The sequence below is a fragment of the Falco naumanni genome, chromosome 2 (assembly GCF_017639655.2).
Source record: "Falco naumanni isolate bFalNau1 chromosome 2, bFalNau1.pat, whole genome shotgun sequence".
Classification (NCBI taxonomy): Eukaryota; Metazoa; Chordata; class Aves; order Falconiformes; family Falconidae; genus Falco; species Falco naumanni.
Window position 1 is genome coordinate 66,061,462 of NC_054055.1, and position 18,665 is coordinate 66,080,126.

At 37.3% G+C, this 18,665-nt stretch overlaps 1 protein-coding gene across 6 annotated transcripts in view; it reads left to right on the forward strand.

Moving 5' to 3' along the window:
• TMCO3 (transmembrane and coiled-coil domains 3) overlaps positions 1 to 18,665 on the forward strand; it is a 36,188-nt gene that overhangs the window by 5,631 nt on the left and 11,892 nt on the right. For 2 of the 6 annotated variants that reach the window (XM_040584590.1, XM_040584591.1), the window contains exons 3-10: positions 2,129 to 2,308; positions 6,424 to 6,615; positions 7,391 to 7,519; positions 10,415 to 10,507; positions 11,681 to 11,867; positions 12,809 to 12,926; positions 13,499 to 13,694; positions 14,421 to 14,468. In XM_040584590.1, coding sequence (XP_040440524.1) covers positions 2,129 to 2,308; positions 6,424 to 6,615; positions 7,391 to 7,519; positions 10,415 to 10,507; positions 11,681 to 11,867; positions 12,809 to 12,926; positions 13,499 to 13,694; positions 14,421 to 14,468 — 1,143 coding nt within the window. Of the gene's footprint in view, positions 1 to 2,128; positions 2,309 to 6,423; positions 6,616 to 7,390; positions 7,520 to 10,414; positions 10,508 to 11,680; positions 11,868 to 12,808; positions 12,927 to 13,498; positions 13,695 to 14,235; positions 14,688 to 18,665 lie in introns of those variants that run through there. The other 4 variants (XR_005826496.1, XR_005826495.1, XM_040584594.1 and 1 more) reach the window with 4 other exon arrangements.

The window sequence follows — 18,665 nt, forward strand, 5'->3', positions numbered from 1 at the left end:
AGATAGCTTGTTCTTTTTACGGACACTGTTCTCCGATTGTCCCATTCTACTGCCATGTCACTGGTCTGTAGGTGAAAAGAGAGATGCCACTTTAATAGACTACAAAAACCTTTATCTTCATTATTTTTCAAAGCTCTTCTACCTCGCTAGTCAGAGAAAGTTAACTTCTTGCAAATTAGTGTTATTTATTTTTCTGCAGTTTACCTCTAGCTCTGTTCAGCCTGTTTGGCTTAGCTGACAGAAAGGTCTGATTGGCACTCTCCACTCAAAACCTGTTCCATTTTTGAGGGGAAAGAGTCTAAGCCTTCTCAATTCCCTCTTGCTGACTGAGGAAAGAATCTGCAGCTCATGTGGGGGCTGTTTTTTACATCTTTCAAGCAATGTCTGTTAGCAGAGAACAACAGATAGGAAATGTTTTTCCTTGAGGCTGTATGAGAGTGACTGTCTCTCCTATGTGTTGCATATGAACTAAAGCAGTTGACATTGGGCCAAATGCATTAATAGTTACATTTTTCCCAGCTCCAAATTATTTTGGGGACTGGGTAATTTTCATCGTGCTGTTGTAACTATGGCAATTTTAAACACCAACATACAACAATTCTGTGGTTTCACCACAACTAGAGGTATTCATCTGACAGGATTTTAAAAGAGTTAAGCTACGGTTACTGTACTGAACATTCTCTTGTCTGGGTGTCAAGGAGTTGATTATATGCATGTTCTTGCAGGTTTCAAGGGGAAACATGTGGAGGAGGGGACACTCCAGTTATTTAAGCATAGGAGTTTAGGATCATTTTAGATGCCCAGGTTATGTAAGATATATTTGTGGAATAAAACGGATAAAACACACAACCTAAGAGACACTTGTGTTCTGTTTGATTTCCAACTGGGTTGGATATGGCAGGGCATCTAAAATGGAGATAGAAACTTGTGTTTTCTGGGAATTCAGTCTGACCTAGAGATTGCTTATATTTTTTGCCCGGTCTGTGTTTTCTCTTGGAAATAATATTGGCTTACTTGATGAGACAGACCCTACATCTGTTCTTTTAAATATTCTCAGCATCCTGAATCTAACTGAAAGGAAGAAGCCTGCCTTTGCATATGTTTCCTCATTCATAGTTGTTCTGTCTCTCCATCACTGCACCTTTAAAAGAACATAGGCATGTAAAGTGAAACATCTTTTTTTTTTTTTAAAAAAAAAAACAACCTCAAATTATACTCTGTCAATGTACAAAGTATTCTTTATTGTCTTGATAAGCACATAGAAGGTGCAGTGTTAGGTCCTGTGTTAATCGGTAAATAAAACTTTCTAGCTTTGGATGTTTCAGGTTCAAAAACGGAGAAATGAAACATCAGAACTTTTATCAGGGAAGTTACTGAAAGTTTTTGCACCAAGTCAAACCACATCAGCGTTTTTTATTTTCTTACTTCTGAATCCTAGAAATGGATTTCAGAAGACATCAGTGCAAGCTCATAAGCGGCCCAAATGGAAAAGACTGACAAAGTCAAGTATTTTACTTCTGATAGGAAAAATGCTTCTTGTGAAACATAAACAGGAACCTCAGCTAGAGTGCTTGACTGCTCATCTGTACTTTCTTCCAACTGCTTTTATTTTTTTGTAGCTGTTTCCACAGTACTTGTAATTTTTCAAAACCATAAACAGACCTCTTCCCATGTTTATAAAATGGCTTATAAAATTAGGATTCATTGTGTTTTCCTTCCAGTTTGTCTTTTTGTAGCTAGTAAAATTATGCTTTCAAGGTTATTATGCTTCCCTGCTAAAGCACTGAGCTCTAAACTTTACTTTGCTCTGAAATATTTCCTAGAGTTCCTCAAAGTAGTTCCTTTCTTGTATTTTCTGGATCGTAACCTTGGGGGCAGCTCTACTGTTTAATGGATAAGAAAACGTGATTGGTAGGTATTTTGTTTGGTGGTTGTTTTTCTTGCCCACTTCCCCCACTGAAAATCAGCACAAGAGAAAGCAATCTCCAAATACCATTATAAAGTCTATATTGCTTTTGTAATTCCACTTGTAAGATGTTTTGTGTCAAAAAAGTGTCCATTTGTCAGATGTTTTTCTACTTGAAGGCCTGACCAGTACTTGGTATCTCTGTGTTGTAAAATTCAACAGGAAGAAATGGAATATGTTGAACTCCTAGCAGCAGAAAAACATCAGGTTGAAGCCCTTAAGAATATGCAGCATCAAAACAAAAGCCTGTCAATGCTTGATGAAATTCTAGAGGATGTCAGGAAGGCAGCTGATAGATTGGAAGAGGAAATCGAAGAGCATGCCTTTGATGACAACAAATCTGTAAGTGGCGTTTTAGACTCAGTCTTTTCATTGGCGTGCGTTTATTTCTTAGTTGATACTTGCACTGTAGGGGTGTTTCTCTTGTGTTATATAGTTGTCAGGATTCTAATGACTACTTTAAAAAAACAGTTTTGCTCTATGTTTTTTTTTTGCTTCTCAACAGAAGAAATTATTTAGTGGTAGAATGATTGCTCATTAGGAGTAGCAAACAGGAATAATTACTCCTTTTTCCTAGTGATTTCGGGTTTTGATTTGAAAGTCCTCTCTGCAGCTGCCACTTCAACAGTGACAAGTGTAATCTATCTCACTGATACAGCCCATGAGAGCTGTAACATCTCGGTGGTGGTGGTGGTGACAGTGATACTTAGACTTGGTAGGATACAGAGTTTCCATGTTAAGCATAGTCTCCGTTTTTTTCTGTTTCGTTTTGTTGAGAAAGTTATGGGAGAACAAGAATCCTTGCAGTTAGTTTTCACAGTCTGGGAGAAGATACATTGTTTAAGGTAAGGACTGGAAATGTGTGTTTGGTGTTGCTTTGTTCCGCTTCAGACTTCCTCTGCTTTTTCTACCTTGGCTTATTGTTCATTGTTTCTATGTTGAATGATGGACAGTACCACTCAGGTAAGGCTGTATATATTAAGAACTTGGAGTATATCAGTTTATTCTAGTGTCCCATTGTGCTGTCCTCAGAGACTGACTCTCTAAACGGGTCCTGTTTGCATAAACATGGGTTGCAATTTTATTTGGTTTTTGCTTTTGGAAGGCTTTTGTTGATTTGCAGGTTGACTTCTGAGGTGAGCATAGCTCTTGAATTCTGCTGAGGAGAAAAAACAGTTGCTCAGTAGTAGAAAGCCAGGCCATTTTTTGTAGTTGATCTTGTATTGAGAGAAAGTGAAAGCAGCTTTTTATTTTGTATGTATGCCCGATCGCAGCACTTGTACCCAGTGGGAATCCTACCTAGCAGGACTGACAGCGGGGAAGGGACGAGCTGGCTGGAGTGCCCTCTTCTGTTCCGCCGGCGCATAACGGCACGTTTGAAAGAGACCAGGAAGGAGGCTTCTTCCACTACACCTGTCAGTTGGCCAAATGCCAAAGCATCTTTTTTTCTGCAGTGTACCTCCTTGGTTTTCTGTTTGTATTTCTATTCATGAAAGAAAAGGAATCGTGAAATGCGACCTGGAGGACTATTTACATCTCCATCTTTGCAAGAAATGTTTAGTGTGTTTTCTCTGAAGCTAGAACACTGGGACAATAGAACAAAGAAGCTCTAATAGATTCATCAGTAATCTGATAAAGATACAAAAGTTTCTATTAAAATATAATCAGAGAAGTGTAGTAGGTAAAAATGGGGGGGGGGAAGAATCTGAGCTAACCCACTTAATGCAAGACAAGAGTATTTGCACACTGTATTCTGTTAAGTACAACCTGTTTTCAGGAATTGCTGTTTTAGGAAATAAAGTCCTGAAGAGAACTTTCTTCTCTCATGTCCTCAAATTTATTAGTGTTTAAAAGCTCATCTGAAGCTGTGACATCTACTCTTGTTCTTGTAGCATAGTCTGTCTTTTGTTGGCTCCCTTCTCTTTTCTAAATGCACCATAATATCCATACAGTGTATGATTTTTATATATATAACACAGAAAAACAAAAAATTTTTTTCATAATTTTCTTAATCTTATAAACATCTTCCTTTTTTTCCTAATATTGTTGCTGAGCAAGACTGTGAACTCCACTAGATGAGGAATGTGCTTATCAGATTGCATTGCTTTCGTGTGGTCTTTGATACATTTTTAATGTTGATGCAGAGAAGTTTGGTTAGAGTCCGGACACACAAGCTACCAAGTACAAAGGAACATATAACAAATTCCATATGGATTTGGAGTTCCAGAGCTTCAAAGTAGATGCTTCATTACTGATGTATTTTTGTAAGATAGTTTTGCTTAGTGAACACTATTGCTGATGTCATAACATTAAATTCCCAAGAAGGTACTAGAACAGATGTTGGCTTACTAGCATTTTGTTTTTTAGGCAAAGTAGTAGTCATCTGCAAGATGGGGATACTGCACTGAACTGTGAAATAATTCCAGTGTGAAAGTCAGTGTAAAGCATGTTTTATATTGCAGAGCCAACATTTAACAGTAAGCTCTAAGCTCTGTTTTAGTATCCCTGGAGTAAGAATGAGGCTGTAGGAGAGGGTGTCAGGAGGAAAGATTACAAAACCAGTAGGATTGGGCACTTAAGTTTGTATCTGATTAGAAACAGTTCTTCCTGTTTGCTGACTGTAGGGAGGCCTTTCTTCTGTGCTCCAATACTGTCAGAATAGTTTGCATGTATGTGGCATGCATCTGCTCCTGCTTTCTCCCATCAGCTGAAAAGGTGAAAACATGGTTTGGTTTGATCTCTTAGACTTGGCAATGGACACCTCATTCTGGACTGCAAAATAGCCTGGTAAGTGGGGAGCTTAGCGAAGGTAAAGGCAAGATATATTTAAAAGGCCGAGGTTTGGGCAAAAAAAGAGTAAAAAGACAACTTTTATAATGCATAAAAAGAGAATGATCATAAGCCTCCCAGTCCAATAGCTAAAAACGCTGATGTATGAAGCAGATATTTTGCGTTTCTGAATAATTCTGCAATCTTCATAATATGTTTCAAATTCCTTTGTCTCCCCCTCTGTCTGATTCTTACTGACTTCCAATTCTTTAGAGGTCTGTCAAATTGCACAAAGAAGATAATCAGAGGGCTGAAGCATGTCTCATATAAAGACAGGCTGAGAGACTTGGGGTTGTTCAGCCTGGAGGAGAGAAGGCTCCGGGGAGACCTTCCAGTACCTAAAGGGGGCTTATGAGAGAGATGGAGAAGGGCTTTTTACAAGGGCATGTAGTGATAGGATAAGGGGGATGGCTTTAAACTGAAGGGGGTAGATTTAGATTAGATCTAAGGAAGAAATTCTTTACTGTGAGGGTGGCAAGACACTGGCACAGGTTGCCCAGAGAAGCTGCTGATGCCAGTGCTGAAGGCCAGGCTGGATGGGACTTTAAGCAACCTTGTCCAGTGGAAGGTGTCCCTGGCCGGGGGGTGGGTGGGGTGGGGTGGGGGTGTTGGACCTAGATGATGCTGAAGGTCCCTTCCAACTCAAACCATTCTGTGATGTACAAAACCAGGGGAAGAGGTCATTCCCACAATAGAAGGTTTCTCTAATTATACACACACAAATGTGAGCAGTGGAAGAAAAGGATAAAAATTGCAGGTTAAATATTAAATATTGAAAATGCAATATTTATCTGAACAGTTTGGGGAAATGTGCTGGGGAACCGGCAAAGAAAAATAGGAGGCTGCTTTATAGATGGCTTATATGAATGCATTTTTTCATTAAATTGGGGAATTGCTTGGGCCAAATATGGCAGTCCAGAAAAGCTGATATTTTCTAATCAGTCATTGGAATGACAAGAGCCTGCTCTCTTTACCGGAGTCTAAAATAAGTAACAACCTGAACTGTTTCTGAATACTGATAAAATACACATTATTTAAAATAAGGGAATAATAAAGACACTGGGATGATTTCCACTTTGTAATTACAGGCACTGAAGACAGAGCCAAGTAGAAAAAGTTCTTAATCTCTCTCCTTCAACTTTACAGGACAGTGACTTTTTCTTGACTTGGAATGTAGTCCTTTCACATTTTTTTTAAACGGAATATCACTTTGTAATCTCTTTGGTTTTGTTCAAGGGAATAAAATATTACATTTCAATCCAACCTTTTGTGTTCTAGATGTGATAAAGCTTTTTTTTTTAAAAAATATTTCAGATTAGATGCAATTGAAAATACTGAATTGGAATTTTACAGCTTTGATACCCTGTCTATATTTTTTTTTTGTTGGGCAACTTGGGCAAAGTGGTTTGGAAACCCCCTTGGTTTTAAAATGTAAAGCAAATTATAGCCTTTTCACTTCTGGACATACGGTTTTGATAAAGAGACTGAAAGACTTCTCTAAGAAGAAACTGCAGTATTTTTAGTCACTGTCAAATTCTGGAGCAACTTCAAGTACAGCTAAACATCCCTTTTTACTGTATGCTTCACTGATCCCCATTTTTTGGTTGTTTGGTTTCTTTTTCTTACAGGTAAGAGGTGTAAACTTTGAAGCAGTTTTAAGGGTGGAAGAAGATGAAGCCAACTCCAAAAGAAATGCTTCAAAAAGAGAAGTAGAGGATGACTTGGGTCTTAGTATGCTTATTGATTCCCAGAACAATCAGTATATCCTTACCAAGCCCAGAGATTCAACCATTCCTCGTGCTGATCATCATTTCATAAAGGTAATAATTTGAGAGGCATTCCACTAGTTTGTATGCTAGTACTGGTTGGTTGAATTGAATATAGTTTCAGCATTTCCCCATCTAAATTTACGCTAGCATTCATGATTCCTCTGTCTGCTGGTGATCTGGCCAGTATGTTCCCAACTCCTGGTATAGTCTTAACAAGAATGATCATGCTGCTTGCATGATTCTTCTCTGGGTTTATTTGATTTAACTTGTTGCACCTTTGGGACACCGTCCCTTCTCTTGGACTGCATTGGTGTTAAAGCAAGCTACTGCTGCACCTCATAAGCCACTTGCACGTTGTCACTAGAGAGAATATATCTGTTCATGTCATATAATGAAAAAAGGGATGCTGGAAAATACATAGGCATGATTTTTTTTATCGTATTTGTGCTTTATCAAGAATAACTGGATTGGGATATTTTTAAAATAAAAAAGCCAAACCTGATCGTTTCACTGTTTTGTTTTAATGCAAAGTGTCATTCCCCCCATGATTCCCCAGGAAACAGTCTACTTCCTGTAATATATTTCAAATGTTTAATAAATTGATCAAAAGTCCTTAAAGCTACCAGTTACTTAATATCAGTACCTCACCTGCTTCATCTGCAAAACCACAGTGCTTACATCTACAACAAAGTGTTCAGGTTAGTTTACTGAAGTTGTTTTCATTATAGGCAGTAGTCTATATTTAATTTTTAAAGACAGTAGTCTTTAATTTTATCACCAAATTGTGTCATTTATATTAATGCATTTGTAAATCTTAAATATTTAGGATATTGTGACAATAGGAATGTTGTCTTTGCCATGTGGCTGGCTGTGCACAACAATAGGATTGCCGACCATGTTTGGGTATATCATCTGTGGAGTACTCCTAGGACCATCAGGACTAAATAGCATCAAGGTAAGCGTGCAAGTTGCTTCTTGACTGATTTCTTTTGTTGAAATCTTTCAAAGTAGTTTTAAAAGAGTATGGTACTGCCAACCTCAAATGTATTAAAAAAAAAAAACAACACCAAAAAAACCCAAAAACAAACAAACAAAAAAACCAACAAAAAAAACCCTAAACCTTGAGCTTTGCAAAAGGAGGCCTTACAATTTTATGTCTTTAAATCACTTTGCTCTGGTTTATTTTCTCCTATATAATCATGACATAAGCAATTGTTGAAAGTGAAAGCTGAAAGTTGTGTGTTGTGGGCTGGTTTTTTTGTTTTTTTTCTTTTCTTTTTGTCTTTAATCATAAAACATCACATTTGAGAGCCAGATTATTTAAATGAATGAAATACTCAGACCTGTAGTTCCCCGAATAGCATAGTGTGGCTTCCTAGAGAATTATTTTTCATTTCCATAGCTCTTTCATCCATCCTAGTGACCCTAGTTCTTTTCCATTCCCCTGCCCACATTCCTGAAATCTTTTGAACCTTTTTAGTTCCATCACATGTACCCTGATTACTAGCTCATGTGAAACCATGGGCTGTGGTTGGCTAGACATGACACATTTTGATTAGTGGTCTGGTGTGCATTAACAAATTGTTTAGCTAGCAGGCAAAACAGAATATGTGTTAAGGTTGCATGGTAATGTCAGGTTAAGTTAAATGTGTCTGTTACATTGATATCCACATAGCTGCTAGGAACTTACTGTCTTTGCAACATATGCTTTTATGGGGACTTCTGTTGAAAATGACTGTTGGGCTCAAAAGTAAGTAGGGATGAGTAGAAATTGTAGGATTTTGTCATTCTCTTATTGGAAGAGAAGGCTACAAATACTACACTTTAAAAATTTCATATTCTAAAATTGAGATTAAATAATAAACTTTGTGTGGTACATAACTTCTGTGTTGAGAAGGTCTGGAAAGCTTGACCACTGAGACAGAAACAAATTTCTAAGTTTCCATTAGAAAGAGATTAAACAATGAATTGTCAGAGGCTTACACTGAGGAAGATGATGTGGTCAGACCAGACATAAGAGAGATTTCTTAAGGACAGTTTCTTAGTGAGCTGCCTGTTTCTTGTGGAACTGTGATTAAATATTACTCATCTGGATAATGTTCACGTTGACTGGGTCTTTTGTTTTTGCTCCCTCCTTTTGTCTCTTCTATATTTCATAAAAAACTTGAATGTTGGAGGAACTGAGGAGGCAGGCAGATTCTAATTTGGCAGGGAAGAGTTTCCATCTCTGCTTCTCTATGATTGATGATAGACCATGTCCTCTTCTGCTCTGGACTGTAAATACATAAAAAGGAAGTGTTAGATTTTTAGAATAAAGTATTTTCGGTTCGAAGGGACCTACGATTGTCTAGTCCAACTGCTTGACCAATTCAGGGCTGACCAAAAGTTAAAGCATGTTATTAAGGGCCTTGTGCAAATGCCTTTTAAACACTGACAGGCTTGGGGCACCAACCAGCTCTCTAGGAAGCCTGCTGTGTCCAGTCCAAACCTCCCCTGGAGCAGCCTTGAGCCATTCCCACCCGTCACTGGGTACCAGGGAGAAGAGTTCGGCACCTCCCTCTCCACTTCCCCTCCTCAGGAAGCTGTAGAGAGCAAGGAGGCCACTCATAAGCCTCCTTTCCTCCAGATTAGACGTGCCCAAAGTGCTCAGCCACCCCTCATAGGACATTCCTTCCAGCCTTTTCACCAGCTTTGTTGCCCTCCTCTGGACGCATTCAAGGACCTTCACCTCCTTCAATCGTGGGGCCCAGAACTGCACAGTGCTGCAGGTGAGGCCGCACCAGCGCTGAACGCAGCGGGATAATCATCTCTCCTGGCCGGCTGGTTACGCTGTGTTTGGTGCACCCCAGGATGCTGTTTGCCCTCTTGGCTGCCACGGCACGCTGCTGACCCATACTGAGCTGCTGTCAGCCAGCACCCCCAGATCCCTTTCTGCAGGGCTGCTCTCCAGCCACTCCTCTCCCAGTTTATGATTGTGCCCAGCATTACTCCATCCTAGGTGTATTTCAACTTGTTAAATTTCATCCCATTAATGATTGACCAGTGCTCCATGTTTCTAGATCCCTCTGCAAGGCCTCTTGAACCTTTTTAGCTCCATCACGTGTACCCTGATTACTAGCGCATGTGAAACCATGGGCTGTGGTTAGCTATAAAAATCACATTTTGATTAGTGGCCTGGTGTCCCTCAAGAAAGTCAACAGCACCTCCAGTTTGGTATCATCAGCAAAAAAATGGTGCATTAATTGCTGTGTCTAGATCATTGATAAATACAATGGACTGAACTGGCCCTAGAATTGCAACTCATCACCAGCAGCATTCCTCAGGGTTTCAGGCAGATGTAGCCCCATTTTTATTTTGTGACAAGGATGACAACCACTTTTCTTGCTGTTGTACCCTTCTCTCTGAAGTGGATAGGCTGGTAGTCATACTGGTCTGAGTGATGGATGCATGGAGTCCAGGATGGAGCACAGAACAGCAACTACAGTCTAGCAGAAGGATTATACTAGTAGACCAATAAAATAACTAGCCAGAAATAACTTCTGGAATGCAAGCCTTGGGGGTTTAATAGCATATGTGTAAAATGTAACCTCTTTATTTTCAGCAAGCAAGCTTACCTAGATCAATGCATGTGTGCATTTTGGATGACCAGCACTATCCAACCAAACTATCTAGTAGCAGCCAGGTGATGGGAATAATGTTTGAACCCTGAAGATGCTGAGGGAACTTCTGATGTCATATGACCAGGAAGTGAAGTACCTATGGAAACATAATGAGAAACAATTTGTTTTGTAAGAGGACTTATTTGTATTATAAGTAGACTGCTGTGCACTGATTTTATTTTTTTTTAAAGTCTATTGTACAGGTGGAAACATTAGGAGAGTTTGGTGTATTCTTCACTCTCTTTCTAGTTGGTCTGGAATTTTCTCCTGAAAGATTAAGAAAGGTATTTTTGTGTACTACCTTTATATTACGGGATTTAATTGCTAACATTCAAATTATCAGTTATTTCAGATTAACTTTATATGTTTTTCAAAAGAGAAATACAACATTTGCTTCTGCTCCTTAAGTCTCTGGAACGAACAGAATGCATTATTTATTTGGTGCCTCAAAAAAACCCAAAACTTTACTATTCCTCTTCTTTTTAGTAAAACAGTTTGATTACTAGAAGAATCTCACACTATTTATGGCAATCCATTTTTGCTTTATTTTAACATGCAGCAACATGCAGTTGCTGTTATGGAGTATCCAGTGATGTGTGCTAGTCCTGTTACAAAAAAAAAATAATATCAGTTTAAGTACTGCATACTGAATTAATGATACATACTGTACTGACAAATAAACTGATTGTGCAAGTATGTTAGTACAATCTGACATATTACATGATGTGACCATCAAGATTCAGCAAAAAGGTACAAGTTTCTTTTGGTCTTACTTTAAAAAAAAAAAAAAGTTATCTTGTAAACCACCTAGAATTTTAATAGTGGAAAATACTGCTGCAAAATATGTGAAGAATGTGTGTATGTAAAAAGTTGCATTGTGTGATTTGTTCCTAAACTAATGGTTTGGAGTTCATGAGACTATAAACACTTTAATTGAAGTGTGTTAAAATTTATGAGCATTCAGCTTAATCTGCTATTTCTAGTCCATCTAAAGCCAAAGATAAAAATTGGTAATTCAAGTGTTCCTAAACTGTAATATGTAAACTACTACTTCAGAATTCCCTGCGCGGTAGTGTGGGATGGGCTGCTGGTATTGATGATGGCCTTTGTGACTCCTATTTTTCTCCCAATCTGGAATCGCATCAAATAACTGATCTTCCATGTAATGATTTTTATATATTCCAACCCATACTGGACCTTTGGCCCTTAATTTGTCTGTGAGTTCTGGGAAATTTACCTAATTTCTGGTAGTGAGCCTTCTGGCCTAGAATATTTACTAGGCGTAGTAACTTAAGAGTTTTAGGATGTATAGCATGATAGCCTGTTACTTCTGTGGCCCAGTACTGCAGCCCCAAATCATGCAACTTTAACTGATTATTTCTGCTGGAAATCATTGCAACTTATCAGTGAGAAAAGTGTCATCAGGCTTTATCATAAGAACTTGTCTTCTTCCCAAGGTATGGAAAATATCTTTGCAAGGACCCTGCTACATGACAGTTCTGATGATTGCCTTTGGTTTACTGTGGGGACACTTACTCCAAATTAGACCAACTCAAAGTGTCTTCATTTCCACTTGTTTATCTTTATCAAGCACACCATTGGTGTCAAGATTTCTTGCAGGTAGTGTTCGAGGCGATAAAGAAGGTAAGTATAATTTTAAAAACGGACTACTGTATTATCTACAAAAGATTTGAAATAAGTCAACTTTGTAATATTACGAGAGAGAGTAGTTAAAAAAACAAAACAAACCCCACTGTTAAGTCTAGTTTACAAGTGATCATTCTCCTTTAACACCAGCCAGCATTGTGTATATTCTTGTTATGAGGTGTACCTGCTATTTACATCGTCAGTCCTCTTTGGAGGCAGTGCAGGCAAATCAGTACTCTCCATGTTAAGAACCGACTTTACTAATAGTCTGAAATCCTTGTGCTTAGTAAGGGGTTACTGGGTTAGATCATTGCTACCAGTCTGTCATCAGGGCAAAGAGGCTAAGAAATAATTCACATCCTTCTTCAGCAAACTAAGACCAGCTCAGGTAGTCTTTCATAGCGAACAGCTCTTCAAGTAAGTACCTTCAAGTGCCATATTGCTAGCTTGTCAAATGCTTCCAAGTGCTTCCTTTCAGAAGTTTTGCCAGCCTGCTTTCTTCCACTTAAAGCTCCCTTATATGTACTGCATTAAAGTTCTCCCCACCCTCTAGAATGTTCATATTCTAATGCCTAAATTAAAAGTATACGTTTTACACATGCTGCTTTTACATCTGTCTGTTACTCTAAAGACTGTATGTTTTCAGTAAAGGAGTTCCAGTAAATGCATAAATAGTGCTTAACTGCTAAGCAAAGTCTTTATTTTTATTGTGTAACAGAAGCTTCATATGAATATTTTATCTTTTTAATATGTCTTTATATATGTGTATTAATTTACTTACTAGTGTGTGTGTGGGGGGAACCAGAATACCTTGAATGACCTCACCCCACTGAGAACTACACTTAGCATCCATTTGGTTAAGACATTTCTAGATTTCTGAGCACTGCAAGCATTCATAGACTGATGGATGTTTCCATGACTGCTTTGCTGGCGTACAGGGGATATTGACTACAGCAGCGTACTGCTTGGCATGTTGGTGATGCAGGATGTGCAGCTTGGTTTATTTATAGCCGTCATGCCTACACTTATTCAAGCAGGAGTAAGCACACATTCCAGGTAAAAAAAAAAATAGTGTATATCTCTTCCCCCCTACACCCTTCCAATTAGTATGTGATCACCAATATGAGTATGCTACAGCTAATGTCAGTTCTATGAAAAATATGCACTCTGTGAGTTCCCTTTACTATTTGTACTCACCATGTTGTATGAGATTATTCTTTCTGCTCTAGCTGCCTCAGTCCTGTCCAGTATGTAAAATTTGTGGTGAAAAGTTTGATATTGTGTGTATATATATATAAAAGTTAATTTCTTCGGTTACTTTATTCCCTCAGGACATATTTTTGTCAAAGACTCTGCAATAGTATTACTGAGCCTGATGGCTTCCCTTGAAGATCAATCAACAAAAATCTTTTTTCAAATCAACACAGAAGTAAATTCTAAGCTGTAAAAGAGATTGCTGGGCACTCAGCAGATTTAGTACTCGTTTTGTTTACTAATGTATCTAAATATCTTACTGTAGCTACTCATGTTTTGAACATCTGTGGAATTAGATCTTTTCACTCAAGGGGAACTGGTTGGGAGTCATGAGAGCACTTGAAAGAAATCTTTTGTTTGTTCTTCTCTTCCAGCATTTTCAAGGAAATACTGAGAATACTGATACTGATTGGCCAAATTCTCTTTACTCTGGCTGCTGTTTTTCTTATATGTCTTGTTATAAAGACTTACCTCATAGGACCGTATTATCGCAAGTTGCATGCGGAAAGCAAAGGGAACAAAGAAATCCTCATTCTAGGAATAACTGCATTCATCTTCCTTATGTTAACGGTAATCTTTTAAATTAATAAAACATTTTGATAGATGTGGTAGTTTACTGCATCAGTATCACAGAAACCATCAGACTTACTGTTATTGCATAGCCATGTACCTCTGTAGTTAACTGGTTTTAAAATGTTTTAAAACATCCCCTATATGCACAAACGATTTATGCATTACAGCATAGATGAGTAAGAAGAGATAAAATTTTAAATTCTCTCAGCTGAACTTCTGCTGGTAACTTTTAATACAGCCAGTTAAAGGATCATGATTCTATTTTTAATTTTGGGCTACTTCATGCATTTGAAAATAACTTAGGATGGGTTTTGAGATACTGATAATGGCTGATTGTGACATTTTCTCACAAGTTTCTTTTCGATAGCTAATTCTCAACATGGTTTTTATAAAATAATTTTCTGTGGGAGATAGACAGGTGGCATGAAGTTGAGAAAGTAAAGAAATGTCTTAAGGTTCATAGGTCTTGATATCCCTTGTGGGTTTGGTTCGTTTTCCTCTGAATCTCCCTTCTATTTGTTTCTATCTTATGTTTCAGCCCTCTGAAAAGCTATTCTGCTGGGGAGCAGAATGTGACAGTCGCTGATAATGTTGTGGGTTTGAAACTCCATTATCCTGGATGTGCAGATTGTTATGTGTTCTGAGAATTTCTGAGAAAAAATATCCCAAAAAGTTCCTGTGCATGTGCCTTTTTTTCTAGAGGTATTTGCTTAATTATTACAGGTCCAACAGAGAAAGCTGACCTCCTCCAGGAAGAAGGTCAAGGAAGAAGTTAGTGAGAACATAGCTTTACAATTTGTTGATTTCTATTGTATAGGTTGAAAATGCCATCCCTCTAATTGGCTAATCACTTTCCAAATGTGTCATCTAATGAGGGAAAGAATAGAACTAGTTTCTCCTTTTTACTTTCTAACAAGCAGACTTCACATCTGTAGAACAACTTCAATAAAGAACAACAACCAAACCACAAAAGTTGCATAAAATATTATGGTATGTAGAAGCAGTCTTACTTTAATTAAAAATATAGCCTACTTAGACTGATGTGATTGAATTGGGTGTCTTGTGCCCAAATCATAACAAATGTACAAGGAGTTTGTCTATATGACTTTACATAATAGATGTGTGTGTATACAAACCCGAGGGAGTATATGCTTGGGTGGTGGATTCATGCTGTGAAAACAGAATGCTTCTTCAGCATGGGAAGCATTTGTGAAGGAGCAAATATTTTGTGTGCTTTAAGTGAAAACGATTTTCCTTTTAAAGTTGATAAATAATGTATAAAAGGGAACAGTACAAAGGATACTGCATGTAACCTCAGTAAACCAGTTGAGGTGCTTGCTATTCACTGACAGTGATATGTTCATTATAGTAATGCTACAAGCTACGGTTTGAGCACAAAGACTTTAAAAAAGAAAGAAAAAAAAGCCCCCAAAACAAAAAAGTATTTAGTTGTCCAGCTGAACAGATCAATAAAAAAATTTTCTGGAAAACAAATCTGCATTGGTATAGAGGCCCTACTGTGTCAGGAATAGAAACATAGGGTGGGGGATGGTAATCTAATTTGAAAAAATGTTGCATGTGTTTGGAAAGGATAAATTAAGGGTTTTGGGTACCAGCTAGGAAAGCAATTATCTTTCTCCATGGAAAACCAAGCCTAATTATCAATGGAGTTTGTATAATTATCTGCAAACACAGAATTTTCCATGCTGGTGTAATTCTAAAAAAGCTTTTGAATTTGTAGGAGGAATCTGAGAGTGCATATTTTAGTGGCCTTAGCCAAAGATGACTCTGCAGCTCCATTTAGAAAACTTGTTTTTAAACAAAATATTTTAACTCAACTCACTTTCTAGCATGTGAGTTATTCTGCAGGCCACATCCTTTCCAGTACATGACAAAGAGGGTAGGAATGATATAATTTTCCTGCTTCATGCATACAGTTACTTGTTACGTGCTGCAGTGTTGATTGGATTTCTGGGGTACACCAAAGTTTATCCTGTATTGGGGTTCATCTGTAACACTAGCACATGTAATGCACATTATATATATTTATAAACTTAATTTATTTTACTTGTTTTCACTATTTGAGAAACTCAGATGACTGATTAAACAAGAATTGCCTTTTGTCTACCAATAAGGGCAAGTTCTAGATGGGAAAGCAAGAGGGAGGATAGGACAGAAGAGGTTCCTACACTGCAGCATGAGTAAGCAATTTTGATGTAGGAATTATCTTGTCAGCTGAAGAACTTCCTGTATGGAAGTGACTTTTGAGCATTTCTGAACTGCTTAGCTCATTGGATAACATTGCAACGCACTAAATCTGAAATGGGATCTTAAATATGTTTCTTCTTGATAAACTAACTTAAATGTAAAAGATGCACCAAACCTCAAATATGAGATTTTATTTTTACCAGGATTTGGAGCTTAAGATACCCCTTTCTCTTCCCAAGTATACTGGGAACTGAAATTCCCCTCCCTTTTGTTCCTCAACTAGATAGGCAGATCAGGTGGGGGGATCACGTCAAGTGCCAATCCTATAAAAGTCTAGCTGACTTTGAGACGCAGTTGTGCATCTTTTAATCATGTACCTTGTCATCAGTAACAAAGGTTCAGTAGATCATTACTACATCTTCTTTTCAGGCTTTGAATTATGCAGACACTCTTTTTTTTTTTCTTATTCTTTTTTTTTTTTTTTTTTTTTAAATATTGGGGAACTGTTCTCTAGAATCACAATGTAAAGGGCAAATGTAGCATATGGTTTTAAATATGACCATTTTAGGCTCGATGGCCAAACTGGTACTTCTAGGGTGAGATACATACCACAGTGAGCTGAAGAACATGTTATAAGTCAGCCAGAGTGTTCACTGGTGTAGTGTTGCTTTTTCATGTTCTGTATGTACAGAAACATTACAAGGAAAATGGTTTTAAACACTATCCTGATAACGAATTGTAGTATTAGATATCTGCTGATGAACACTGGTCAGTTTTGTTTTGTTTTAAAACTACCTCGCTGAATGTAATGAAGGAATTGGATAAAAATAAAACCTGACCTGACAAGGTTAGTAGTTATATTTACATATTTATGGAACTGTGCATACACATGGGGTTGGAGGGAAAGTGGCTTCCAGTTTGACTGCGTTCTTGTTGTCCTGGGATGATGGCAGCAGATAGAAACTGCCAGCTTGTTTTATATACCGAAAAGATGAAAAGAGAATAGAGCTATGTTATTGCAGTACTCTATATATGAAAATGTACGTACTTTTTCCTGCAGTGTATTAGGAATGTCATTCCTGGTTTGCCTGGTGTATTTCTCAATGGTTCATAACCTGCTTATGAACTCCTTTTCTATCAATTAAAAGGAGAAGATTAAGGAAGAACTGTAATCTTAAATATTCTAGTTAATTATTTCATAAAGTGCAGTTGAGATGGTATTTTTACAAGACTCACTAAAAATTTTCATTTCTATTAGACTTTACTTTCTTAAAATGCAAGCTTAGAATTCATTTCTTTACTCATGGGCAAATTTAAGTTACTAAAGCCTGAAATTCTAATACATTTGTTTCCATCAGGAATTTCTTTAATTTTACTGGCTTACCATATTCATTAAGCTTCTGTGATGATTAAAAAGTAGCAATAAGATACACATTATTAGAGAATATAGGTAAAACAACTGCTGAATAAATGGTTGAAATTCAACTGGAACATGTTATAGCAGTAATGTTTTTTTCTTTATTGCTATGGTAGAACATTTGAACATAAAAATCCAATATTCTAGTGAAAGCGAAGCAATCTTTTCTGAATTAGAGTAAAATGAGACCTTTGAAAACAACTGAAAACTAAATTGTATTGGGAAAAACATGTAAATTGACAAAACTTTTCATTTCGTTATGACTGCAAAGCTTTCTGTAATGTAAGAGTTGAGAAAAGGACAGTGCAGAGCCCAGGGATTAGTAATCGTTAGAACCCTGTTTGGTAAAGGCAAAACATTAAAAATGATGCAAGCAGAGAGGGAATACTAAATGCAAAATATTTTTCAAGTTTTACTTGTATAAGAAATCTTGCTTGAAATGCCCTCTTGCCAGTAAAACAAACCCTTTCTTGTGTATGTGTGTGTGCATGTATGCCCACACATTATAAGTAATAAATCCTGATGCTATAGATTTAGTTGAGGAAATGTGTCTACTCATTGGTAATATTATTGGACAACCAGAGACCAGGATGGCAATAATAAAAGGAATCTCTGTATAAATCTAGATATAAAACTGAAGAACAGATGGTAGGAGGGGGTATGTGGTTAAGAAAATAATGTAATTTCTGATTCTTTTCTTGCCCTCTCATCTACTTTACACTTTTTGGTGTGTAGAGCAACCTGTAGATTTTGTAGACCTGAAGTTGTGCAGTACCTAAAGAGTAGACAAGAAATAGCAAAATTTGTCTTTTTATCTACCAGGCCCTTGAGCTGTTTGCCATAGTGTGAAGGCATAGAATTCAGTTTCTATGCTGTGGGAGCAAACCTAAACAGACATACAGTTCCTTCTAGTTATGTCTGATGCTTTCTGAACAAGCATGTTTCTTTCACGCTTAAATTGCTCCTTGCCTGAACAGCAATTCTCATAACAGCACAGTATTATGCAGTTCTGATATCAGAGATCCTAAACAATTTCTTATAAAATAACCTAACAATGTACATAGGAGTACCTAAAATATTAGCTATAAAAGTTTTGATCTGGAGCTCTATTATGGCTGATAACAATAAAAATAATTTCAAATTTATTTGAAGAGGCTATATTGGATCTTAATCATACTCAAACATGGGATTGAGAAGAACTTAAAGGAAACAGTTATGAATAGGAAACATATTATTCATCTTTTGGTGATTTTAAAGCCTTTCATATAGATTTCCTTCTTCCCTCTTACAATTTCAGATTGTGGTGAAAAGCGCTGAAACTTTTTCTTTTTTTGAGATGAGAG